General features: G+C 57.2%; 1 protein-coding gene and 1 long non-coding RNA gene across 2 annotated transcripts; one reads left to right on the top strand and one right to left on the bottom strand.

Annotated features, from left to right (window-relative positions):
* Window positions 1-2811: 2811 nt before the first annotated feature.
* On the bottom strand, window positions 2812-3443 carry LOC100608445 (uncharacterized). Its single transcript, XR_010149965.1, has 2 exons — window positions 3322-3443; window positions 2812-3182 (listed from the first exon to the last, which is right to left on the bottom strand). It is a non-coding gene; the product is annotated as an uncharacterized LOC100608445 (long non-coding RNA).
* An 889-nt stretch (window positions 3444-4332) lies between these two features.
* Window positions 4333-24118, top strand: IBA57 (iron-sulfur cluster assembly factor IBA57). The gene is made up of 3 exons (XM_514253.7): window positions 4333-4812; window positions 15735-16072; window positions 16165-24118. Exons 1-3 carry the CDS (start codon window positions 4472-4474, stop codon window positions 16554-16556), a joined length of 1071 nt encoding a protein of 356 aa, XP_514253.3. The 5' UTR covers window positions 4333-4471; the 3' UTR covers window positions 16557-24118.
* Window positions 24119-25557: the final 1439 nt, after the last annotated feature.

The raw sequence follows: 25557 nt of genomic DNA, 5'->3' as shown, positions 1-25557 counted from the left end.
CTAGATATAGATATAAAAATAGTATATAGTATCTGTGTCTATATTTCCTATGGTTTTGTTTCTCTGGAGAACCCTGGCTAGTACACATCCCCCAGCCAGAGCTGTTCAAAGGGCACCCCAGCTTCGAGGGAAGCTGGAAATGATCTCAAACTTGGAGGGTGTGCCGGTTGGGACTGCCATAGCACTGCATCATCCACTGGGTACCTTAAACAACAGACACTGATTATCTCACAGTCCTAGAAGGGAAGGCCAAGATTAAGGTGCGGGCGAGGCTGGTTCCTCCTGCAGCCTCCCTCCTTGGCCCGTGGATGCCATCTCCCCCCTGTGTCCTCACATAGCTGTCCCTCTGTGTGCATCTGTGTCCTAATCTCCTCTTCTTTTAAGGACACCAGCCACCGTGGATTAGGACCCACCCCAATGAACTCATTTTAACTTAATCACCTCTTTAAAGGCTTTGTCTCCAATTATAGCCACATTCTGAAGTTCCTGGAGGTTAGGGCTTCAACACAGGAGTTTCGAGGGGACAATTCTGCTGGTATTAGAGGGTATATGCCCAGTGGGAAGCTGGATTGCCACAAGAGAAGGGGAGACGGGACCCTGGGACAGACCTCCCTTCTTGAACACTTGGGGGTGGGTGGGCCACATCAGGTTTGTGAGCATCTGCTGGTGGGCTTAGGCTCTGTTACCACACCCTCCCAGCGGGATGGCCCTAGCCAGGAGAGGCTGTGCAAGCCCAAGCCTCCACACCATCTGCTAGTCCTCCCTCTAAGACCAAGTCCTGGATAATCTGGATGTTCCCACAATGTCATGCCTGAGCCCCACACCACCACGCAGGCCTGGCATCTCCCACTACAGTGGGACGTGGTATCTTAGTTGCTCCAGTCTGCGGACCCCCAGAAGCTAAACCCATCTCACACTCCTGGCGCTTGATCAGTCACTTTTAGAAAACCCCTGCCTTGGTTTCCCCAGCCACCTGGGGTGGCCACGACGGTGATGAGCTGAGCCTGGCACTGCTGACACCACAGCCCCCCTCCCTCCTCTGTCCTGCATCTTCCGAGCTCTGGGGCGGGTTGGCAGGGGGGCCAGTCGCTGGTGGGCCCAGCCCTGTACACAGCAGGACACACCCAGAGCAGGCGGTGCTGGAGCAGGCTGGCGGGATGGGACTCCATGTCTCACCTCCATCCGTTTCCACAACCTCAGCCAAAACTCTTGGCTGCTCATGGGAGTGCATAGTGGGGTGAGGGGCCAGCTGCTCAGAGACTCCCTCAGAATAGGGCAGTGGCACTCTCCTTCCTCTAGGAAGGGAGGAAGCCCTGAGGCGAGAATAACAGGAAACCACCTTCCCCCAACCCCCCCACAGTACCTGGGAAGCAGGGGCTGCGACCCCTACGCCCAGGCATTTTCCAGTTCTCACTCCCCTGGCCCCTGCTTCAGCCTGGTCCCTGAAGCCAGGACAGGGGCGGGGTTTCCTCCCCCAGGTGCCAGGCCCCAGTCCCCTGCCTGCTGATAAGGAGAACAGCAGCCGGGGTGGCTGGTGCAGAGAGTCCAGGAAGGCTTCTTAGAGGTGGCCTGGAGTTACGGCCTCACATGGCTCTGGCACTGGAATGTGGCCCCCAGGACTCTGGAGCTGAAAGCTCTGTTTCCTTTGAGTCCATTCGAACTGAAGTGGCCCCTGGTGTTCGTGGTGGCTTCTTTGGGGTGGGGGGGCCTAGGCAGGACAGATTCGGAGCCAGTGGGCCCGGCCCGGGGCACCAGGTTGCCGCACGCCTTTCCTGCTGCCTGTGCAGGGGTGGAAGCAAATTCCTCCTCTGGCTGAGGACCAGGCTGACGTGAGCCCAGAGGAACTCGACCCCCGCCCGTGGGTGTTGTCTGCGCCACTCCCTGCCCTGGGTTTCATCCTGCCTGCCTTCCGCTCTGTCCGCATGGGGCTGCCCAGGGGGTACCGGGTCACCCTCAGGAACGCCAGGCTCTGGCAGAGGAAGGGGTGGCGGCTGCAGCCAGTGGCTAGGGAGCGCATTCTAGGCCTGGCCTATCTCAGTCAGGAAGCTGGCGTCTGGCGGGGGACTGAGGCCCAGGGACCTTGGGGGACCCAGCTGATTTGCTCCAGGCTCCTCACCATGCCCGGAGCCTCGCCTGGTTGGGTAGGCAGGGTCCGGGGCCTCACAGGGCTTGGGGCAGGTGGGGATGCTGTGAGGAGGGTCCAGAAGGGCAAGCGGGAGCTCCAGGGACGAGGAAGCTGCAGTGAAGAGAGTGGGCTAACGGCAGGGCCTCCATGGCCACATCCAGGGCCTGCGGGAATTCGCGGACTGCCCAATGTCACCTGAGCCCCTAAGGCATGCTGGCTGCTGGCCCAGGCCCTTGGGACACGGCAGGGAGCTATGGCAGAGACTTTCTGCTTGGCCAAACTCCGGCTGGGATCTGGAACTTTCTCCTAGGCCCATCTGTGCACTTGCTTGGAAAATCCAGTTTTAGTAAGAGCCCTACTGAATCAGTTTAGCCAGAACCCCACACCCTGGATATCTCACCCTCGATGACATCCAATCAGGTCCCTCATCCTCCACCATCACCTGGTGATGTCTGATCACCCTGCCTGCCTAGAGCAAGGACCCTGTGAGGTGGGTTTAGCCAGACCCCTCAGCCCTGATGTCTCCTTAGTCATTCCCACCCACAGACCCCACGCTGCTCCTCGGCTTCTCCACCCTCTGCCCTGCTGTGTTGGGGTTGAGCTCCATCTCCCCCAAGGCCGCCAGGCAGGGCCCCACACCACATGATGCGCCTTGGTGCAGTCTTCCTCACTGACATTACTACGCATCATGAGGAATTTTTTTATTCAACAGATACACAAAGACCTCTGCTTGCTGGGACTCTGCACCATAAAGACACATTGAATAAGTCTTCTTTGGTGCTTTCAGTGGAGGGCAGTGGAGAGGGGAATGTCAACAGGGTGCATGGGCCCTAGGAGGCCAGCAAGGCAGGGATGGCTTGGACCAGGGCAGTCAGACTCTAGGGCTGAAGGCTGCTGGGGCCACCTTGTAGATGTGTCACCTACTACCAGGGAAAGTGGCCACTGTACAGGGCTGCTCAGCAGGGGGCATGGGACATCACTCCTCGAGAAAGCACGGTGGGGTGGATATGTCATAGCAGTGTGTGGTTCCTGCCTAAATTGTCCTCTGTGAGTTCAGCTGTGAAGAGAGGATGAGAGTTATTGGAAGGATGTTCTGTGGGAGGACAGGCTGGGCTCCAGGGGAGCTTGGAGTCCTGCACTGAAGAGGACTATAGACACATGATGGGGGTGACCCTGGCCTGAAAAAAGCAGGTTACCAAGGATGTGATTTGAAGCTGTGATTGTGTCTCATCATGTCACACTGATTAGGGGTGCGGAGGGGTTGTGGGCTGGATGGTGCCTGTCCTTATCCGTGGAGACACTTGGGGATGGAGCCTCCTGCCACCTGCAGCTGAAGTCCCAATGGTCCAGCAAATGAAAAAAATGACACAACAGCCACACGTGGACGCTGGCGAACTGGTAGGAAAGAGGAAGCGGCCTGGTGCGGTAGCTCACGCCTGTAATCCCAGCACTTTGGGAGGCCAAAGCCGGTGAATCGCTTGAGCCTAGGAGTTTGAGACCAGCCTGGACAACATGGGGAGACCATTTCTACAAAAAAATACAAAAATTAGCTGGTGTGGTGGCTAGTGCCTGTAGTTCCAGCTACTCAAGAGGCTAAGGAGGGAGGATTGCTTGAGCTCCGGAGCTTGAGGCCAGCCTGGGCAACATAACCAAGACCCTGTCTTTACAAAAAATAAAAATAAAAATAAAATGCTGACACATGCTAGACCGTGGATGGACTTTGAGAATACTATGCTGAGTGAAATAAGCCGTCGCAAACGACAAATCCCGTAGGATTCTGCTCCTGTGAGGTCCCTAGAGGAGGCACGCTCATGGAGCCAGAGGGTACAATGGGAGCTCCAGGGGCTCGGGAGTGGGTGTTTAACAGGGAGTTTCAGGTTGGGAGGATGAAGAGGTTCTCGAGATGAGTGACGGTGCCCGACATGGGTGGGTGAAAACGAGGAAGGCCACCGAATGGGACATGGGATGGCGCTTAAGAGGTAGGCAGAAACCTCGTTACCTACCGAGGGTGGAGCCTGCGTGCTGACGGATAGGCCGAGTCCCCGCCCCGAAACACAACTCGCGCACGATGCTCCGCCCCACACGCATGCCCCACCCACCCAGCAGGCACGCTCGCCCCGCCCGCCCCTTCCAGCCCGGGAGGCCCTGCTCCTCACGCACGCACTCTCAGTCGGCCCCAACCGGCGCTGCTCCGCCCCTCAGGCACGCACGTTCCGTTCACCCCTCACGCACGCACTCTGCGCCTGCCCCTTCCCGCCTCCCTCCGGCGGCCACCGCCAGGGGCCGCTGTGGCACCCGCCCCTCCCGCTTCCTTGGGCACTTCCCGCTGCCCCACTCTTGTCCAAGATGGCGACCGCGGCGCTGCTTCGAGGCGCCACTCCGGGGCGAGGCGGCCCGGCCTGGCGCTGGCGGCTGCGCGCGGTCCCAAGGTGCCGCCTGGCCCACAGCTCCTGCAGTCCTGGTGGCGACTCAACGGCCGGAGCGGACTGGGCCTGCTTCCGGCTGGACGGGCGCACCCTGCTGCGCGTGCGCGGCCCCGACGCGGCGCCCTTCCTGCTAGGGCTGCTGACCAATGAACTGCCGCTGCCGAGTCCCGCGGCCGCGGGGGCCCCGCCTGCTGCGCGCGCGGGCTACGCCCACTTCCTGAACGTGCAGGGCCGGACGCTGTATGACGTCATCTTGTACGGGTGAGCGCGTGCTGGGAGGGCGCTCGGGGGCGGGCACCCAGGGGAGTGGCCAGGGACCGGCACCCAGGGACAGGGCGGGCGCCTGGGGCCTGCAGAGGGCGTGCGGGGTGGGCACCCGGGGAGGGCCGGGATGGGGTGGAAGCTCAAGGGTGGGTGGGCCAGCGACTGGCACTCAGGGTCAGGCACCCAGGAGATTCCACTTGGGATGGACACCCAGGGGAAGCTCACCCAGGGCCCAGCACCCGGGGGAGGGCACCCAGAGGAGGGCTTGGCTCAACACCCAGGGATGGGTCAGCGACTCGTCCAGGGGAGGCCTGGGTGCCAGCCCACCATATCAGAGCAGAGGCGTCTCTAGGTGGGCACCTCCCACGTGGGCCACCTGGTGACCCTTCTCCCTCCGCAGGGACAGGGGGTTCAGGGGCCCCGCCTGGTGGCAGAGCTGTGTTTCTGAGTGACAGCTTGTGGTGACACTCCCGAGTTCTGTTTACCTTGTGTTTCCCTGTGTCTCCCCATAGCTGGTCACATTGGCATTTGGCTCAGTCATCTGTGCTGACATCACGACTGTCAGTGATGTTCATGCCGGGTCAGGGCCTTGACTGCTTACAGCCTTGGGTTTCCCTTGCCCAGCTTCCAGGGACCTGGATCCCTGAAACCTCCGCCCGGTGGAGTGGATCTGGTTCGCGGCCGCCTGCCTGCTGTCCCTGCTATGGCGGACCCTGTTCTTGTTCTTTTCAGCTTACTCCTGTGTTTTGGTTTCAGGGGATGGACACCTTTTTAATGACTTCCTGAGCTACGTGGGGTGAATTTTTGGACTCATTGTGTCTCTGCTAGTGGCTTTACCTGATATCCTGGCTGGGTGTAAAAATCTAGCTTGGAAATTGTCACCGACAATGTTCACATCACAACTTTGTTTTCTCGCTGCCAGCTTTTCTGAGAAGTCTGGTGCCGTTCTTATTTGTACGTGAACTGTGTTTTTCTCAGAAGCTTTTCTTTATTCTTGATATCGTGAAATGTCATGCTGATGTGTCTTAGTTTGGGCTTTTTCCATATCACATCTCTGGGCACTTAGTGGGCTCTTTAAATCTAGAACCAGAGTTGGTGAAATACGGCCCTGAGGTCAGACCCAGCCCATTGCCGGTGTTTATAATAAAATTCTCTGGGAACCCCACCCGTTGGATTCCAGGTGGTCTGGGGCTTCTTTTTTTTTTTTTTTTTTGAGACGGAGTTTTGCTCTTGTTGCCCAGGCTGGAGTGCAATGGCACAATCTTGGCTCATTGCAACCTCTGCCTCCAGGGTTCAAGAGATTCTCCCGCCTCAGCCTCCCAAGTAGCTGGGACTACAGGTGCCTGCCACCATGCCCGGCTAATTTTTGTATTTTTAGTAGAGACAGGGTTTCACCATATTGGCCAGGCTGGTTTCACACTCCTGACCTCAGGTGATCCACCCGCCTCGGCCTCCCAAAGTGCAGGGATTACAGATGTGAGCCACTGTGCCTGGCCTGGGGCTGCTTTTGTCTAGAGTGGTAGAGTTGTGGCACGAGTGTGGCCCTCAAGCCTAAGTTATTCACTGGCCCTTTACAGAAAAAGTGTGCCCACCCTAGCTCAATAGGCTTAAATCTTCATGTCCCAGTTCAGAGATATAGTCATCATAGTCTGTCTTATGTATTCATTACATTCTGTCTAGCTGCTTTAATTTCTTCATCTTAAGAACTACAGTCTTTGATTCTCTGGAGCCTTCTATGTTAGTACTTTGCTGTTCACGTTAGCCTTACAATGATGTTGATTTTGGTCCCCAAATTCCCTTCCATATTTCTATAGTCCTCTCTTGTCCTTTTCCCTTTGAGTCCTAGTTCAATTGAATTCCTATTCTTTTTTTTTTTTTTTTTTCTTTTTTATTGATCATTCTTGGGTGTTTCTCGCAGAGGGGGATTTGGCAGGGTCACAGGACAATAGTGGAGGGAAGGTCAGCAGATAAACAAGTGAACAAAGTTCTCTGGTTTTCCTAGGCAGAGGACCCTGCAGCCTTCCGCAGTGTTTGTGTCCCTGGGTACTTGAGATTAAGGAGTGGTGATGACTCTTAACGAACATGCTGCCTTCAAGCATCTGTTTAACAAAGCACATCTTGCACCGCCCTTAATCCATTTAACCCTGAGTGGATACAGCACATGTTTCAGAGAGCACAGGGTTGGGGGTAAGGTCACAGATCAACAGGATCCCAAGGCAGAAGAATTTTTCTTAGTACAGAACAAAATGAAAAGTCTCCCATGTCTACCTCTTTCTACACAGACACAGCAACCATCCGATTTCTCAATCTTTTCCCCACCTTTCCCCCCTTTCTATTCCACAAAACCGCCATTGTCTTCATGGCCCGTTCTCAATGAGCTGTTGAGTACACCTCCCAGATGGGGTGGTGGCCGGGCAGAGGAGCTCCTCACTTCCCAGTAGGGGCGGCCGGGCAGAAGCGCCCCTCACCTCCCGGACGGGGCGGCTGGCCGGGCGGGGGGCTGACCCCCCCCACCTCCCTCCCGGACGGGGCGGCTGGCCGGGCGGGGGGCTGACCCCCCACCTCCCTCCCGGACAGGGCGGCTGGCCGGGCAGAGGGGCTCCTCACTTCCCAGTAGGGGCGGCCGGGCAGAGGCGCCCCTCACTTCCCCGATGGGGCGGCTGGCCCGGCGGGGGGCTGACCCCCCCACCTCCCTCCCGGAGGGGGCGGCTGGCCAGGCAGAGGGGCTCCTCACTTCCCGGTAGGGGCGGCCGGGCAGAGGCGCCCCTCACCTCCCAGACGGGGCGGCTGGCCGGGCGGGGGGCTGATCCCCCCACCTCCCTCCCGGACGGGGCGGCTGGCCGGGCGGGGGGCTGACCCCCCCACCTCCCTCCCGGACGGGGCGGCTGGCCGGGCGGGGGGCTGACCCCCCCACCTCCCTCCCGGACGGGGCGGCTGGCCGGGCGGGGGGCTGACCCCCCCCACCTCCCTCCCGGACGGGGCGGCTGGCCGGGCGGGGGGCTGACCCCCCCACCTCCCTCCCGGACGGGGCGGCTGGCCGGGCGGGGGGCTGACCCCCCACCTCCCTCCCGGACGGGGCGGCTGGCCGGGCAGAGGGGCTCCTCACTTCCCAGAAGGGGCGGCCGGGCAGAGGCGCCCCTCACCTCCCGGATGGGGCGGCTGGCCAGGCGGGGGGCTAACCCCCCCACCTCCCTCCCGGACGGGGCGGCTGGCCGGGCCGGGGGCTGACCCCCCCACCTCCCTCCCAGACAGAACGGCTGGCCGGGCAGAGGGGCTCCTCACTTCCCAGTAGGGGTGGCCGGGCAGAGGCGCCCCCCCCACCTCCTGGACAGGGCGGCTGGCCGGGCAGGGGGCTGATCCCCCCACCTCCCTCCCGGACAGGGCGGCTGGCCACGCGGGGGGCTGATCCCCCCACCTCCCTCCCGGACGGGGCGGCTGGCCGGGAGGGGGGCTGACCCCCCCACCTCCCTCCCGGACGGGGCGGCTGGCCGGGCAGAGGGGCTCCTCACTTCCCAGTAGGGGCGGCCGGGCAGAGGCACCCCTCGCCTCCCGGACGGGGCGGCTGGCCAGGCGGGGGGCTGACCCCCCCACCTCCCTCCCGGACGAGGCGGCTGGCCGGGCAGAGGGGCTCCTCACTTCCCGGTAGGGGCGGCCAGGCAGAGGTACCCCTCACCTCCCGGACGGGGCGGCTGGCCGGGCGGGGGGCTGACCCCCCCACCTCCCTCCCAGACGAGGAGGGAGGACGCTCCTCACTTCTCAGACGGGGTGGCTGCCGGGCGGAGGGGCTCCTCACTTCTCAGACGGGGCGGTTGCCAGGCAGAGGGTCTCCTCACTTCTCAGACAGGGCGGCCGGGCAGAGACACTCCTCACATCCCGGACGGGGCGGCAGGGCAGAGGTGCTCCCCACATCTCAGACGATGGGCGGCCGGGCAGAGACGCTCCTCACTTCCCAGATGTGATGGCGGCCGGGAAGAGGCGCTCCTCACTTCCTAGATGGGATGGCGGCCGGGCAGAGACGCTCCTCACTTTCCAGACTGGGCAGCCAGGCAGAGGGGCTCCTCACATCCCAGACGATGGGCAGTCAGGCGGAGACGCTCCTCACTTCCCAGACGGGGTGGCTGCCAGGCAGAGGCTGCAATCTCGGCACTTAGGGAGGCCAAGGCAGGCGGCTGGGAGGTGGTTGTAGCAAGCCGAGATCACGCCACTGCACTCCAGCCTGGGCGCCATTGAGCACTGAGTTAACGAGACTCCGTCTGCAATCCCGGCACCTCGGGAGGCCGAGGCTGGCGGATCACTCGCGGTTAGGAGCTGGAGACCAGCCCAGCCGACACATCGAAACCCCGTCTCCACCAAAAAAATACGAAAACCAGTCAGGCGTGGCGGCGCACGCCTGCAATCGCAGGCACTCGGCAGGCTGAGGCAGGAGAATCGGGCAGGGAGGTTGCAGTGAGCTGAGATGGCAGCAGTACCGTCCAGCTTCGGCTCGGCATCAGAGGGAGACCGTGGAAAGAGGGGAGAGGGGGGAGGGGAGAGGGGAGAGGGGGGAGGGGAGAGGGGAGAGGGGAGAGGGGAGAGGGAGCTCTATCTACCACACAGTCCTTCTCTGAATATGAATTCCTATTCTTAATAAGTGTTTTGTGGTGTAAAGTACAGCTGACTTTGCACTACATAGGTCACTTATGCGTGGATTTTCCTTCACCTCTGCCACCCTGAGACGGCAAGACCAACCCTTCTTCTCCTTCCTCCTCCTCAGCCTACTCAACATGGAGACCATGAGGATGAAGATGTTTATGGTGATCCATTTCCATTCAGTGAAGAGGAACTACATTTCCTCTTCCTTAGGATTTTCTTCCTGGGATTTGTAGCTTACCGTATTGTAATACAGTATATAATAGCATAAAACATAAAAAATATGTGCCACTTGACTGCGTATGTTATACATAAGGCTTCCAGTCAACAGGAGTCTGTTAGTAGTTAAGCTTTTGGGGAGTCAAAGCTTAAAGGTGGGTTTTCAACTGTGTGGGGGCCAGTGTCCCTAGCCCTTGCATCATTCAAGGGTCAGCTGTCTGTCCTTTCTGTGTCTCAGGGCTTTTTCCTCTTCATCCTTTCTTGCCTGGTCTGGAGCTTGTCTGCAGACCTACTGGGCCCCAGTTCCCCTTACCAAGCATATGCTTGGTGGCTCTTCTGTGGCTTTCTATTTGCTCTCATTGTGGGGGTCTCTGTCCTCGAGGTCTGCAGGAGGAGTTAATTTTCTTCACTTGTGCTGGGTGTCTGGTGTGTCCGCCACTGTTCTGAGTGCTGAGGGCATTGGAGGCGGCTCTGTTCTTCCCCAGCTCAGCACTGAAGGGTGACGTCATCCAACTCTGGTCTCCCTTCTGAGATGTGACACAAAGTCACAGGCCAGGGAGCTCCACTCTGAGGGGTCAGGTGGGGCGGGACCATCCTCCGTGGGATTCAGCATCTGTGTAATAATACTTGAAACCCTCTAGCTTCAGTTCTGTTGGAGTTCATGGCCCTGTTTCTCCTCAGCCGTCAGAAGAGGGACACAACAAGGTTACCTCCTTGAGTGTCTCCCCAGGGGTGGTGGGCGACAGGTGTCCAGATGCCACCCCTCCCAGCTATGTGGCGTGGGTGGGCTTAGGGCTGTGCTCGTTGGGCACGTTTAGTTCAGTTCATGAGAGTGTAAACTCTTTTCCTTGTCAGGCTGCTATTGGCTGTTGACCTCCCTCTCTGTGGTTTGCCCCCTCTGGTCACTCCTCTGGGGAGAGGGCAGCCCACAGGTCAGGGACCACTTCTCCCTGGAAGCCTCTGTGTGTTCCTGCTTCTCTGGTCATTCCCTGCCCATCATTCCTTCATGGTTTTTTCCTGACTGTAGGATTTTTTATTTCAACTTTGATACTTAATATATCATCCTGAGCCATCGCTTCCTTAAAGCACCCTATTCTTTTTTCCTGAGTGTAGCGCCTTCTTTCAGATGAAACTATAGTTTTTTGGTTGTTGTCTTTTAATAGGAGTTGCTTTTTAGAGCAGTTTTAGGTTCTCAGCAAAAGAGCAGAATGTGCAGAGATTTCCCATATTACCTCACAACTTCCCCCACCAGAGTGCTATTTTCGTCACAACTGATGAACCTCTGTTGACATGCCATCATCACTTGGAGTGCAGTTTCCATGAGGGCTCACTCTTGGCTTGGTGTGTTCATGAGTTAGGCAAATGTATGATGACACATGTCTACCATTGTAGCATCACATACAGTAGTGTCACTGCCTTGAAATCCTCTGTGCCCTGCCCATCCATCCATCTCCCTTAACTCCTGGCCACCACTGATGTTTTCAGTATCTCCATAGTTTCATGCTTTTCAGAATGTCCTGTAGTTGGACTCATGCATCTGTAGCCTCTTCACATTGGCGTCCTTCACTTAGTGATATGCGTTTAGATTCCTCCATGTTTTTTCATAGCTTGACAGCTAATTTCTTTTTTTTTTAGACAGAATCTTGCTCTGTCCCCCAGGCTGTAGTGCAGTGGCGCAATCTCGGCTCACTGCAACCTCTGCCTCCTAGGTTCAAGCGATTCTCCTGCCTCAGCCTCCTGAGTAGCTGGGATTACAGGCATGCACCACCACGCCCAGCTAATTTTTGTATCTTTTTTTAGTAGAGACGGGGTTTCACCATGTTGGTCAGGCTGGTCTCGAACTACTGACCTCATGATCCGCCCGCCTCGGCCTCCCAAAGTGCTGGGATTACAGGCGTGAGCCACGGCGCCCGGCCGACAGCTAATTTCTTTTAGTACTGGTTAGTATTCCATTGTCTGGATGGACCACAGTTTACTTGTCCACTCATCTACTGAGGGACATATTGGTTGCTTCCAAGTTTTGGCAATTATGGATAAAGCTGCTGTAAACATCCATGTGCAGATTTTCATATGGGTCTGAGTTTTTTTGTTTTTATTTTTTAGACACAGGGTCTCGCTCCATTGCCCAGGCTGGAGTGCAGTGGCACAGTTGTAGCTCACTGTACCTTCAAACTCCTGGGCTCAAGTAATCCTCCCACCTCAGCCTCCCAAGTAGCCAGGACTACAGGTAGTTGAGGTCTCACTATGTTGCTCGGGCTGTTCTTGAACTCCTGGGCTCAGGCGATTCTCCTGCCTCAGCTTCACAAAGTGTTGGGATTGCGGGCATGAGCCACCATGCCTGGCCTCCTTAGCGTCCCTTTCTATCAGTTGGTTTTGATCTCTCTTCATGTAGGAGGCAGAGAGAGGCTGTAGGGTCATGTTGCAGGTAGGATTGTGGTCCAGTGGCCTTGCTGCGAGCTGGCCGGGGCAAGGATGTGGACTCAGTGCAGGGCTCAGCAGGCCCAAGAGTGTCAGGGCTGTGGCCTTGTGTCTGGCCAGCACTGAGGAGCAGGAGAGACTTGTCAGGCCTCTGGTGGCCTGGGGAGGAGGGAGGAAAGAGAAGGGAAGGAGTCAGGCCGGGTCCCAGAGCAGTGTTTTCCTGAACATGACTGGAAACCCTTGGATCTGATGGCCAGGGGACCCTTTCTTTCAGTTGGCTGGGCCAGAGCCACCCCTGACCTCCCTCCTCTTCCTGCACCCTTGCTCCCACCGGGGCTTCTGGGCTCAGCAAACAAAAGCACAGGACACCCAGGTCCGTCTCAGACGAGCAACGGATGATCTGTAGGTGCATCCTATGTGGTATTTGGGATATACTAAAAAAAGTAATTTGTTGTCGATGTGAAATTCTGATTTAACCAGGTACCCTATATTTTCTTTGGCAACCCTGTCCCCTGCACCCCTCAGCGGTATCTGGAAATATTTTTGGTTGTCATGAGGGGGTGGGGTACAGGCCAGGGGTGCTGCTTAGCATCTGGACAGCCCCCACTATGGAGAATCATGAGGCTGAGAAAGCTCCCCAGGCCGGGGCTCTCCTGTGAGGCAAGTCTCCTGGCAGTCTTCAGGTGTGGCAGGGGTTGGGGTGGGCCCGGGGGTCACGTCCCAGCTCAGCTGGTCCTGAGAAGCTGCCTGGTAGACAGTCACCGGCACAGAGAGCTGGAAAGTGCCCTCGACCCCAGAACCTGGGTCCTGTGAGGATATCCACCCTGTGTGAGGCCAGGGAGTGCTCAGCAGATGGGGGCAGCAGGGGGTGTCAGCATGGGTGGGGGTTCCTGCCAAGGCAGGCAGCTGAGCTGGCCCCACCTCAGAGTGCAGGGGCCCTCAGCTTGATCTTTTCTGGGCTCCACTCTTGACTGATGGACCCATGGGGCACCCTGGCCCCACCCTGCCTGCCTTGCCCCAGCTCCTGCCCTTGCCCTGTAGGGCTCTGTGGCCTCCCCTGTGCCTGTGTGCCCGGCTCACTAGACCCTGGACCTGCGGTCCCTCAGCTCCACTCTAGTCCCCTTACTCTGTCCCTCTACTTCCTGGCGTCGCTCAGCTCCTCCCTGCCTGTCCAGGGCCCAGCATCCTGTGCCCATGACCTCACATCTGTCCCTCTGCCCGGGTCCCCCACTCACCTGTGTTTTGGTCCATCTTTGTCTGCTGACCCCACTATAGATTTTAAAGATACAAATATGCATGCACGTGGTTAAAAACTCGCTGATGTCAGATGGCTGGGATGAAAGGACTGCCTGCTGCCTTTCCTCTTGTAGTGCTCAGACACCTCTGCAGGGGAAGCTCCTTGTTTTTTTTGTTGTTGTTTTTTTTTTTTTCACTTCTTATTTTGAAATAATTATAGATTCACAGGAAGTTGCAAAAAAAAAAAAACAAAACAAAACCCGTGGGAGAGATCGCACGGACCCCTCCCCAATTCCCCTGATTGCACACACAGGGCATATCTGGAGTCTCTGGATTTGTGTGTCTTACTTTGTGCGTCTGTGCACGCATGTGTATAACTGCAGTTTTATCACGTGTGAATATCTGTGGCCATCCTCAGGCCCACGCGGCTTCCTGCTCCTGCCCCTGAATGGGCACCCCCAACACCCCGAAACCTGTTCTCAGCTGTAAAATCGTGTCATTTCAGGAGTGTCATAGATGGATGCATCGGCCTGTCACTTTTTAGCCTTACCCTTTTCCCTCACCATAGTGCCCTCAGATCCACCCACTTCTGTCCATCTCCAGCTCCCTGTTCTTGCTGAGAAGTCCTCCATGGTGTAGTGGCACCTTGATTCTCCCTTTCTGGCTGTTACCAGTAGAGCTGGCTGCTGTGAGCTTTCGCTGCAGGTTTTGTGTGAGCTGCAGTCTTCGTTTCTCAGTGATCCATGCCCGGAAGTGAGAGGGCCAGGTCGTGGAGTAGTTGCTTGTTTGGTGTTGTGAGGACCTGCACCCTGTCTTCCAGAGGGCCACCCATTTTGCCTCCCCACCAGCAGCATGCCAGTGACCTGGTTTCTCCTCATGCTGGCCAGTGTTCAGGTTCACCACTGCATCTGTCTGGGCCACATCGCCTGTGTTTCCCTGGTGGCGTGGTGACCTTTTCGCAGCACACCTGCGGCTGCCCCTCTGTGCTGTCCTTGCTGTTCCTCCCGTCATCTTAGCTCATGTGTGTAAATGACATATGTTCCCCTCCCTTGTGGGTGTTGTTTTTGATGTCCTGTGACCGCTGTCCTGGAGTGTGGGCCAGATTCACTGGCTGTCACAGCTGGCTATGCCCACCCTCCCTGCGGCAGGGTCCGCAGTGAGACCTGTGCCTACTGGTTCTGGGTGATGAGCGTGAACGTTCTCTGTGGCTGCTGGCACGTGGGCATGACCACAGGGTAGAGTGAGACTGCAGAGATGAGGGCAGCAGGCCCCTGCTTGGCACCTGAAGCTCTGGGCAACTGGCAAGGACTGAGCCCTCTCCTGGCTGGAAGGGGCTGGGCCACCTGCTCGTGGGCTCGTCTCTGGAAGGCCCTCTGGGGGTCTTACTACCTCCCTGTCTCAGCTCCCACCGGCCTGTGAAGCCCTGTGCAGTCCACACCTGCAATCAACCCCAGCCATGGAGGTGGCTGTACCCCAGGTGTCTCCACTTAGTGCCCCCCCCCCCGACATGCCCCACGCTGCCCGGCCTCTCCTCTTCCCACCATCCGTCTGGTCAGGGGTCATTCTTGTGGTGCCTGCCCAAATCCTTTGAGGAGGGCTGCCTGGAGCGCAGGTCAGAATGGCTCTGGGGTCCCGATTGGGTTCTGAGACTTGGCTTGGGGAGGCAGGTGGTGGGCATGGGCAGAGTGGGCTTCAGGCATGCTGTACCTCCCTGACAACCTCCTGGGCTCCTTGCTCCTCCCTCCTGCCCACCTTAGGACCCTTGGGCTCCTCGATGGCTTCCCTGGGCTGGAACAGGCAGGTCTGGTTCTCAGTGGCTGTGCACACCGTTCCCCTGCGGGGCCCTGCCCATCCCTGCTCCCACATCCAGCGGACTGTTGTCATTTCTGCCCTAGGCTCTGGGACTACTCCGGATGATGCCCTCGGGCAGGCTATTGTAGTTCTGCCAGTCCCTGGGCAAACGGGGTCTGTCTGCCCTGGCCCCTGTGAGCTCGTCTTTGCCTGCTTAGACGAGAGCTCTGGAGGCTCAGCTGCGCACGGCTGTGGGCAGGGCTCTCCATCCGCTGGTCCAGGTGTACCCTGCCTGGCCTGCTGTGCGTTGTCTGCATGCACCCTCGCATTGCTGTGGGCGCGGCATTCTGCGCTGGTCTCCAAGGTGCCCGCATCTAGCTGTGATGCGCGCCTTGGGAGGTGCTGCCCGGTGTGGCTGTGGGCGTGGCTCGATGTGGGCGTGGCTCCCTGCGTGTGGTGACCTGGGCGCTTGCCTTAAAGGCGTAGCCCCTTGTGGCTGAGGGCAGAGCTCTTTGCGTTGGTTCACGGTGTGCTCCTCTGCCCGGGTAAGGCGCGCTCCCTCATGCAGCCCTTTCTGGCCCACTCAGTTGGTGAGCTGCCATGCGCCCCTGCCTCTCTCCCTGCAGGCTCCAGGAACACTCGGAAGTGTCTGGCTTCCTCCTGGAGTGTGACAGCTCCGTGCAGGGCGCGCTGCAGAAGCACCTCGCGCTATACAGGATCCGGCGGAAGGTCACGGTGGAGCCGCACCCGGAGCTGCGAGTGTGGGCGGTGTTGCCCAGTTCCCCTGAGGCCTGCGGGGCTGCATCGCTGCAGGAGAGGGCAGGGGCTGCCGCCATCCTCATCCGCGACCCGCGAACAGCACGCATGGGGTGGCGGCTCCTCACCCAGGATGAAGGCCCAGCCCTGGTGCCCGGCGGCCGGCTCGGGGACTTGTGGGATTATCACCAGCACCGATACCTGCAAGGTATGGGTGGAGTGGGCACGCCGGGCTGGATTGCACGGGTGGAGCTGGACGATGTTCAATTCTCGCTGGTTTCCCCCCTCCAATCCCTGCAGGCGTTCCTGAGGGGGTCCGAGACTTGCCTCCTGGGGTGGCCCTGCCCCTGGAGTCCAACCTGGCCTTCATGAATGGCGTGAGCTTCACCAAAGGCTGCTACATTGGCCAGGAGCTGACGGCCCGCACCCACCACATGGGCGTCATCCGCAAGCGCCTCTTCCCTGTCCGGTTCTTGGACCCCCTTCCCACCAGTGGCATCACCCCTGGTGCCACGGTGCTGACTGCCTCAGGACAGACTGTGGGCAAGTTCAGGGCTGGCCAGGGCAACGTGGGGCTGGCCCTGCTGTGGTCAGAGAAGATCAAGGGTCCTCTGCACATCAGAGCCTCTGAGGGTGCTCAGGTGGCCTTAGCCGCATCTGTGCCAGACTGGTGGCCTACGGTCTCCAAGTAGTCTGAAGCCTTGGCTGGCGCAGGCTGATGGGGAGGCTGGGGCCTGGGGCCTTTGGCCTCTGTCCAGGGTCTTCCCGTCCCATCTGTCTGCTGCGCCTACTGGGTGGGAGCCCTGGTTTCCATCTGGGAAAGTCCCCCTTGTAGGTGCCCTGCCTGGCCCCACCCATGCTCAGGGGCCCCAGGCACGTGGGTTGTTTTCTCCCTGGACTTCCTGTGGCCCCAGAGGAGCCCACCGTGTGAGTGCTGGGCTCCAGATGGCGCCGGGTCCCAATCGTGGCTCCACACAAGGTTGTCTGGGAGGACGGGACGGTGTCTCTGGCCAGCACTGGCAGCTTCCGGGCCTTGTACCCTACTCTGCCTAGCATGAGCCTCATGGGGGGTTGGTCCCTGTGCCTGGAAGCTGGGCGGTGTCCAGGGTCTGCAGGCTGGGGCTCGGGCTTTGGGAGTTGTTTCACTGTGCTTGCTTCCAGCATGTCTCAGGGTGGGGCTATGCGTGGTCTAGAGGGGTCTGGGGCATTGGATCAGGTGGCATGTGGGTGTCTACACATCAAAGAGCACACAGGGATGAGCCACTAGGTATCCCATGCTGGAGGCTTGTGGAAGGCTGTGCCCATCTCCCATGTTTCCCCACCTCTGTTCCTCCTCAGAGCCCTCCAGGAGCGTGGGGTGGGGGCCAGCGCAGGGCTCAGGAGCCAGCAGGGCAGAGTTCTGCCTGTGTGTGCTAGGTTTTGGCATAGCCTGTGTTTGCAGTGAGAGTGACTTGCTGTCAGTCACGGGGCACAGCCTCCTGTTCACCCACTGGCTTCCCCCTTCCCACTGAAGTGTGAGCTCTATGTTTCAGGGCATCTATTAAAGAGTGAGCCACAGGCAGCCCCTTGGGAGCTCTGGTTTCATTTGGGGGAGAGGGAGGTTGGGGGCTTAGTTTTTGTGATCTGGCTGACTGGACCCCGGGAACAGCGCTCCTTTGAGAACGCCCAGACCTACCAGATGAAGCACTTGGCATGGCTGCAGGCCAGCAGGGGAGGCCTCAGAGGCCCAGGCTGGGCGCGTGGGTGCCGAGTCTGCAAAGGACAGCCCCATGGCTGTGAGCTGTCGGCTGCAGGGCGCAGGGCCTGGGGGGCAGGCGTTTGGGCCACCAAGCTGGACGTTAGGGTGGCCACAGAGGGCCAAGCAGGCAGGGAGCCTGTGCTGCCATCCTGGGGGGCCACAGGTGCTCTCTAGAAATCTGCAGCCATGGCGGTTTTGGGGTCAGGGGTCTAAAGGCAGCTCTGAGCTGCAGTGTAGTTTGTGATCACCTAGGAGGAGGGTGTAGAGCGGATGGACAGGAGGAAGCGGCTGCAGCTGGAGGGAAGAGAAGGGCCGTCCAGCCTCACCCGCTGCAGTCAGCTCTCCCATGGGCAAGGAAACAGCTAGGTGGCCCTGACCCCTGCGGTCCTGAGAGCCGGTGGCCTTCAGCCCCTCTTGGACAGGTCATGGTCTGGAAGTGCCCAGCGCAGGATGGATTCCAGACCAGCATCCCTGCAACCTTTTCAGCCCCACTGGCTGCTGCTTTAAACTGGCATGGAGACATTTGATCAGCTTCCCGGCCAGTTTTCTCTCCAGCTCAGCCAGGAGTGGGTGCCTGTGGCCTGTGTCACCAAGAGCTGGTGTCTCCTGCATGAGAGGCATGCACCCCTGGAATGAGGGTCTGTGCCTTGAGCTCAAAGTGTCCCGGCTCTGTCATCTGCCTGAAGTTGCCTGGCTTTTCCAGCAGGGCCTCCCTGAGTGCTGCAGCATCTGGGAGCATCCTAGCCTGTCCCGTGGGTGTGGCTGGGTGAGGGCTAGGAGGTGAGCCAGGAAGGAAGCACTCCGCTCCAGAGTGAGGTGCCGCCTGAGCCATCCTGTGCCCCCTCAGTGTCTTCAGGTCTCTGCAGGTGTCAGGATCTCAAAATACTTGGTTCAGATCAAACACATTTCGTGTTCTTCTGTGTCCTTTTTTTTTTTTTTTTTTTTTTTGAGATGGAGTCTTGCTCTGTTGCCCAGGCTGGAGCTCAGTGGCACAATCTCTGCCCACTGCAACCTCTGCCTCCCAGGTTCCAGTGATTTTCCTGCCTCAGCCTCCTGGGTAGCTGGGACTACAGGCACATGCCCCATGCCCGGCTAATTTTTGTATTTTTAGTAGAGATGGGGTTTTACTGTGTTGGCCAGGATGGTCTCAATTACAGGCATGAGCCACTGTGCCCAGCCTCTTCTGTGTCTTTAAAAAGGAAAGTGTCAGTCAACAAAAGAGCCCCTCTGTCATACAAACCAAGTCAGTTTTCACCAAAATGTCCTTAGTCCTCTCAGAAAGGCCTGGCCTTTAGGACCTTGGAAGCAGGCCCTAAAGCGCATCGGCAGGGTCAGAGCTTTGTGTTCAGGAACACTGGGATCTGCTGAGAGCTGGTGTAGCCGCTCCAAAACTGCACACTGCTTTTCCTGTCTGCTTTAGTTTGTGTTGTAAAAACATAGGAAGTTTGTGTGTGTGTGTGTGTGTGTGTGTGAATTCAAGGCATAAGCTGCAGTTGTGTTATGTGGGTATAGTGCATGGTGGTGCAGTCTGGGCTTCTTACCCTCACACCTCCTGCCTCCCCTTGTTAGAGTCCCCCGCATCCACCTTCCACTTTCTGAACCCACATTGCCTGTTGGGCAGCTCCTGGTTGTGAGGCAGGACGTGTGGTGTTTGACTGTCTGTTTCTGAGCTGTTTTACTTAACACAGTGTATATGGTGCATCTTTAGGAGAGCATGCTTATATTTTCCTTTCAAAGCCAGATATGGGCGGGTGTGGTGGCTCATGCCTGTGATCCCAGCACTTTGGGAGGCTGAGGCAGGAGGATTGCTTGAGCCCAGGAGTTTGAGAGCAGCCTGGGCAACATATCAAGACTCTGTCTCTTAAAAAAAAAAAAATCAGCCAGGCATGGTGGTCCACACCTGTGGTCCCACCTATTCGGGAGGCTGAAGTGCGAGGATCACTTGAGCCCAGGAGGTTGAGGCTGCAGTGAGCTGTGATTGTGCCACTGCACTCCAGCCTGGGCAACAGAGCAAGACCCTGTCTTAAAACAAAGAAAGAATAAAAAAGAAGAGAAGTTGCAGTTGGTAGTATTTCCAGAGCCCGGCAGACAGTGTAGAAACTGTGAGAAACCCACCTCCAAATCAGGCCTTAGATAGAAAACATCCTAAGAAGTATACGTTCATTGTAAAATCATTATCGTCATTATCTTCTAATCCCCAAGGAGACAAGCTCCCTGTTCTGTGTTCTTGTATGAGGCGGTCAGTCAAGCGCAGCCCGAGAGGAGAGGCGGGAGCCCGGGAGAGCCTCTGCTAGACCTTTCCTGGCGCTTCCCCAGGAAAGGCAAGGCAGGGCAGATGTGCGGCTGGCCAGCTGGAGTGATTTCCATGGGCTCCAAGCTGTAGGAGTGGTCCCTGGCTGCCAGAGTGCTCTGGCCAGATAGAGGTGGGCTCTGGACTGGTGAGGCTGCATCGCAGAGGCGTGCACACCAAGCTGGGCCCTTATCTGTAAGGACTGGCTGGCCTGGGAGGGGCAGTCTCACAGCCAGAAGGTGGAATTTTTTTTTTTTTTTTTGAGATATCAAAACATCCTAAGGTACAGGAAAGAAATTGTCAACACACACACAGTACCATAAACAAGGCCCAGCAGAAAGGCAGACAGAAGCACACACACCAATGTTCTGATCTTAGAGTAAGCAGACACATCACATGGAATGAGGATGTTTAATATATTTAAAGAAAACAATTTATGCACAGGAAGCAAGAGACTATAAAAATGACCAAGCAGATTTTAAAAAGAGAACTTGTTGAAATAAAAATAAAATACTCTAAAAAATAATCCATGATGTGTTTCCTGAAGAATCGGGAACTGTTTGAAGAAATGACCCCAAAGTGCAGCACAGAAAGACAGAGCTGGAAAATATGAGATGGGATGAGACAAGAAGATGGAGAGTTTAGTATGACATCCGCAATTTACGAGTAATTCCAGAAGGAGGGGAAAGAGAATATGGGGTGGAGGCAAGTATTCAGAGAAATACGGCTGAGAACTTTCCCAAACCGACAGGAGCCCCTGCTGCTTAGGTTCAGGAATCCAGCAGCTCCCAAGCAGCATAGTTAAAAAGCTCTACCCAAACAGTCACGTCTTGGTGAAAGTACAGAATCTCATGACAAAGAGATCTTAAAAGAAGGCAGAAAAGAAAGAGATTATCTGGAAAGAAGAAAATAAGTAGTTGATTAAAAGCAACAGTGGAAGCCAGAAAGATAGTAAATAATATCTTCAAAGTCCTGGGAGAAAATAGTGATAGCCTAGAATTGTGTACCCAGAAAATCTGTCTTTCAAGAATGAGGGGCCAGGCGCAGTGGCTCACGTCTGTATTCCCAGCACTTTGGGAGGCCAAGGCAGTTGGATCACCTGAGGTCAGGAGTTCAAGACCAGCCTGATCAACATGGTGAAACCCTGTCTCTACTAAAAATACAAAAATTAGCTGGGTGTGGTGGCATATGCCTGTAATCCCAGCTACTCGGGAGGCTGAGGCAGGAGAATCACTTGAACCTGGGAGGCAGAGGTTGCAGTGAGCCAAGATTGTGCCATTGCACTCCAGCCTGGGCAATAGAATGAGACTCTGTCTCAAAAAAGAAAAAAAAAAAAGAGGGCTAAACGCATTTTCATACCACGAAACTGCCCTCACTCCAGAGTTTGCTGCCAGCAGAGCCTAGAGCGTCTAAGGCATGTCTGGGCTTCTGGCGAGGGATCCTCTGGGGAAGCTGGAGATGGAAGGAGTGAATAGGCAGGAAGGTGGATTTGTGGGCATGTCTAAAACACCACATCTAGAAGCTTCTACTTAGAATGCCTACTTTTGGAGTTTATAAAAAAGATGCCACATGTTGAGTTGGGAGAGAGGTGCCCAAACCTACAGTGTTCTAAAGTCCCCCTACTGGTCGGAAGGAGGGCACTTACACTGACTTCAGCATCTGTTACAAGGCTTATCAAAGTTTTCAGATAATCTCTAAAAGAATGGAAATATATCTTCCAAACTATAGAGGGAAGACCATGGAATTTAAAAGCCAGTCCTTCAAGGAGAAATGAACAAACTCAAAATCGTAGTTGGGAGTGTTTTTTTTTTTTTTCTCTGAGACAGGGTCTCACTCTTGCCCAGGCTGGAGTGGAGTGGCATAAACACAGCTCACTACAGCCTCAACCTCCTGGGCTCAGATGATCCTCCTGCCTCAGCCTCCTGAGTAGCAGGAACTACAGGTGTGAGTCATCACACTCAGCTAATTTTTTTTTTTTTTTTTTTTTTTACTTTTTGTAGAGATGGGGGTCTCACTGCGTTGCCCAGGCTGGTCTTGAATTTCTGGGCTCAGGTGATCTTCCCACCTCAGCCTCCTGAGTAGCTGGGACCACAGGTGCATGCTAATTTTTAAAATTTTTTGTTTTTAAATGCTGGTCTTCAACTCTTGTCCCCAAGTAGCTGGGACTGGGGCATGAGGCACTGTGCTAACTTCATGTTGAAATTGAATTGCCGAGTGCTCAATGGCGCCCAGGCTGGAGTGCGGTGGCGTGATCTCGGCTTGCTACAACCTCCACCTCCCAGCCGCCTCCCAAAGTGCCGAGATTGCAGCCTCTGCCCGGCCGTCACCCCGTCTGGGAAGTGAGGAGCGTCTCTGCCTGGCCGCCCATCGTCTGGGATGTGAGGAGCCCCTCTGCCTGGCTGCCCAGTCTGGAAAGTGAGGAGCGTCTCTGCCCGGCCGCCATCCCATCTGGGAAGTGAGGAGCGCCTCTTCCCGGCCGCCATCACATCTAGGAAGTGAGGAGCGTCTCTACCCGGCTGCCCATCGTCTGGGATGTGGGGAGCACCTCTGCCCCGCCGCCCCATCTGGGATGTGAGGAGCGCCTTTGCCCGGCCGCCACCCCGTCTGGGAGGTGAGGAGCGTCTCTGCCCGGCCGCCCCGTCTGAGAAGTGAGGAGACCCTCCGCCCGGCAGCCGCCCGGTATGAGAAGTGAGGAGCCTCTCCGCCCAGCAGCCGCCCCGTCTGAGAAGTGAGGAGCCTCTCCACCTGGCAGCCACCCCGTCTGGGAAGTGAGGAGCGTCTCCGCCCGGCAGCCACCCCGTCCGGGAGGGAGGTGGGGGGGGGTCAGCCCCCCGCCAGGCCAGCTGCCACGTCCGGGAGGGAGGTGGGGGGGTCAGCCCCCTGCCCGGCCAGCCGCCCCGTCCGGGAGGGAGGTGGGGGGGGTCAGCCCCCAGCCCGGCCAGCTGCCCCGTCCGGGAGGTGAGGGGCGCCTCTGCCCGGCCACCCCTACTGGGAAGTGAGGAGCCCCTCTGCCTGGCCAGCCGCCCCGTCCGGGAGGGAGGTGGGGGGGTCAGCCCCCCGCCCGGCCAGCCGCCCCGTCCGGGAGGTGAGGGGCGCCTCTGCCCGGCCGCCCCTACTGGGAAGTGAGGAGCCCCTCTGCCCGGCCAGCCGCCCCGTCCGGGAGGGAGGTGGGGGGGTCAGCCCCCCACCCGGCCAGCCGCCCCGTCCGGGAGGGAGGTGGGGGGGTCAGCCCCCCGCCCGGCCAGCCGCCCCGTCCGGCAGGGAGGTGGGGGGTCAGCCCCCCGCCCGGCCAGCCGCCCCATCCGGGAGGTGAGGGGCGCCTCTGCCCGGCCGCCCCTACTGGGAAGTGAGGAGCCCCTCTGCCCGGCCACCACCCCGTCTAGGAGGTGTGCCCAACAGCTCATTGAGAACGGGCCAGGATGACAATGGCGGCTTTGTGGAATAGAAAGGGGGGGAAAGGTGGGGAAAAGATTGAGAAATCGGATGGTTGCCGTGTCTGTGTAGAAAGAAGTAGACATGGGAGACTTTTCATTTTGTTCTGTACTAAGAAAAATTTTTCTGCCTTGGGATCCTGTTGATCTGTGACCTTACCCCCAACCCTGTGCTCTCTGAAACATGTGCTGTGTCCACTCAGAGTTAAATGGATTAAGGGCGGTGCAAGATGTGCTTTGTTAAACAGATGCTTGAAGGCAGCATGCTCATTAAGAGTCATCACCGGCCGGGCGCGGTGGCTCACGCCTGTAATCCCAGCACTTTGGGAGGCCGAGGCGGGCGGATCACGAGGTCAGGAGATCGAGACCATCCTGGCTAACACGGTGAAACCCCGTCTCTACTAAAAAAAATACAAAAAATTAGCCGGGCGTGGTAGCGGGCGCCTGTAGTCCCAGCTACTCGGGAGGCTGAGGCAGGAGAATGGCGTGAACCCGGGAGGCGGAGCTTGCAGTGAGCCAAGATCGCGCCACTGCACTCCAGCCTGGGCGACAGAGCGAGACTCCGTCTCAAAAAAAAAAAAAAAAAAAAAAAGAGTCATCACCACTCCCTAATCTCAAGTACCCAGGGACACAAACGCTGCGGAAGGCCGCAGGGTCCTCTGCCTAGGAAAACCAGAGACCTTTGTTCACTTGTTTATCTGCTGACCTTCCCTCCGCTATTGTCCTATGACCCTGCCAAATCCCCCTCTGTGAGAAACACCCAAGAATGATCAATAAAAAAAAAAAAAAAAGAAATTGAATTGCCATTCTAACAGTGTTAAGAGATGGGGCCTGTAAGAGGTGATTTGGCTGTGAGGGCTCCACTCTCCAAGGGCGGAGTTAATGTTATGAAAGGGTAAGTCCAGCCCGCTTGTTCCTCTCTTGCCCTCCAGTGTTCAAAGCACCATCTTGGAGGTGGAATTCCCAAGTCGGCCAGTTCCTGGATCTTGGACTGTCCGGTCTCCAGAACCGTGAGCCAATAAACCTCTGTTCCTTGTAAATGAGTCAGCCTCAGGTATTCTCTTGTAGCAGCACAAATGGAGGCAGACACTTCCTTCACCAATCTCATGGGAGGCCCACTCCTGTGAGCTGCCTCCAGTTCCCCAGGCCACAGACTCCATCAGGGCTCACCTGGAGCCATCCCTGTCTCACCTGGAAGCTCTCCCACTCCTCTGGCCAGCCTGGGCATCTCCACCCAATATGAGTGATGGCGACTGATTCCCTTACTTTAGCAAGCTGGGAATAAGGAATGTTTGCCTGTTCTTATTCAGGGGTCTCTGCATCTCCACACTTGCACAGGTTGTGTGTACATACATTTTCCTGTCTTTCTGGTAAGCCCCTGGGGTGGAGCTCTGGGCCACAGGGCAGGAAAACTCAGTGTTGCTAGGAACTGCCAGACATTTTCCCGGAGTGAGTGCAGCATTTACATTCCCACCAGAAGTGTGCCAGGTTCCTGTCATCCTGCGTCCTCGCCAGCGCTTGGTGCTGTCAGTCTTCTTAGTTTCCATTTAGAGATTCAGTGTTTAAATTTTGAACGTCTTGGGTGAACACCTTGGTTTGAGAAAAGTAAGAAAAAGGGTCTGTCTGGCTATGGGCCATGGAGACCCAGGGCAGTGCTCCACGTGCCAACCCTGGGGCAGGGAGCCCAAGCTAGGACTGTGACTGTCTGGGCTGTGGGCATCTGACCATCTCCAGTGTCCCCGTCTTTGATTTCCCTGGCGATGGTGCTAGCTTAGTTTGTGCGCGTCGGCATTTGTGGGAGAAATGAAGGATTAATACATTTTGTTTTATGTCAGACTCTCTCAGTGAGAAGTTCTCAGGGACAATAATAGCAGGGGGTCCTGCTGAAGAAAAACTGGGAGATGGCTGAGCTCTGGTACATCTTTCATTGATTCATTCATTTCTTCATTCATTCAACCATGTATTGAATGCTTATAGCCAATGAAAATAAAGTACACAGTATATTTTATTGCTACGGGCTCTATGGTGAAAAATGAAGCAGGAAAGCGGGACAGGGTGTGTGTGGTGGGGACGGGGTGTGTGTGGTGGGGGGACGGGGAGTGTGTGGTGGGGACGAGGTGTGTGGTGGGGATGGGGTGTGTGTGGTGGGGACGGGGTGTGTGCGGTGGGGACGGGGTGTGCGGTGGGGACAGGGTGTGTGTGGTGGGGACGGGGTGTGTGTGGTGGGGACGAGG

Source organism: Pan troglodytes, chromosome 1, assembly GCF_028858775.2.
Source record: "Pan troglodytes isolate AG18354 chromosome 1, NHGRI_mPanTro3-v2.0_pri, whole genome shotgun sequence".
Classification (NCBI taxonomy): domain Eukaryota; kingdom Metazoa; phylum Chordata; class Mammalia; order Primates; family Hominidae; genus Pan; species Pan troglodytes.
The sequence above is the reverse complement of the archived record's forward strand: the minus strand, read 5'-3'. Positions and strand labels throughout refer to the sequence as shown.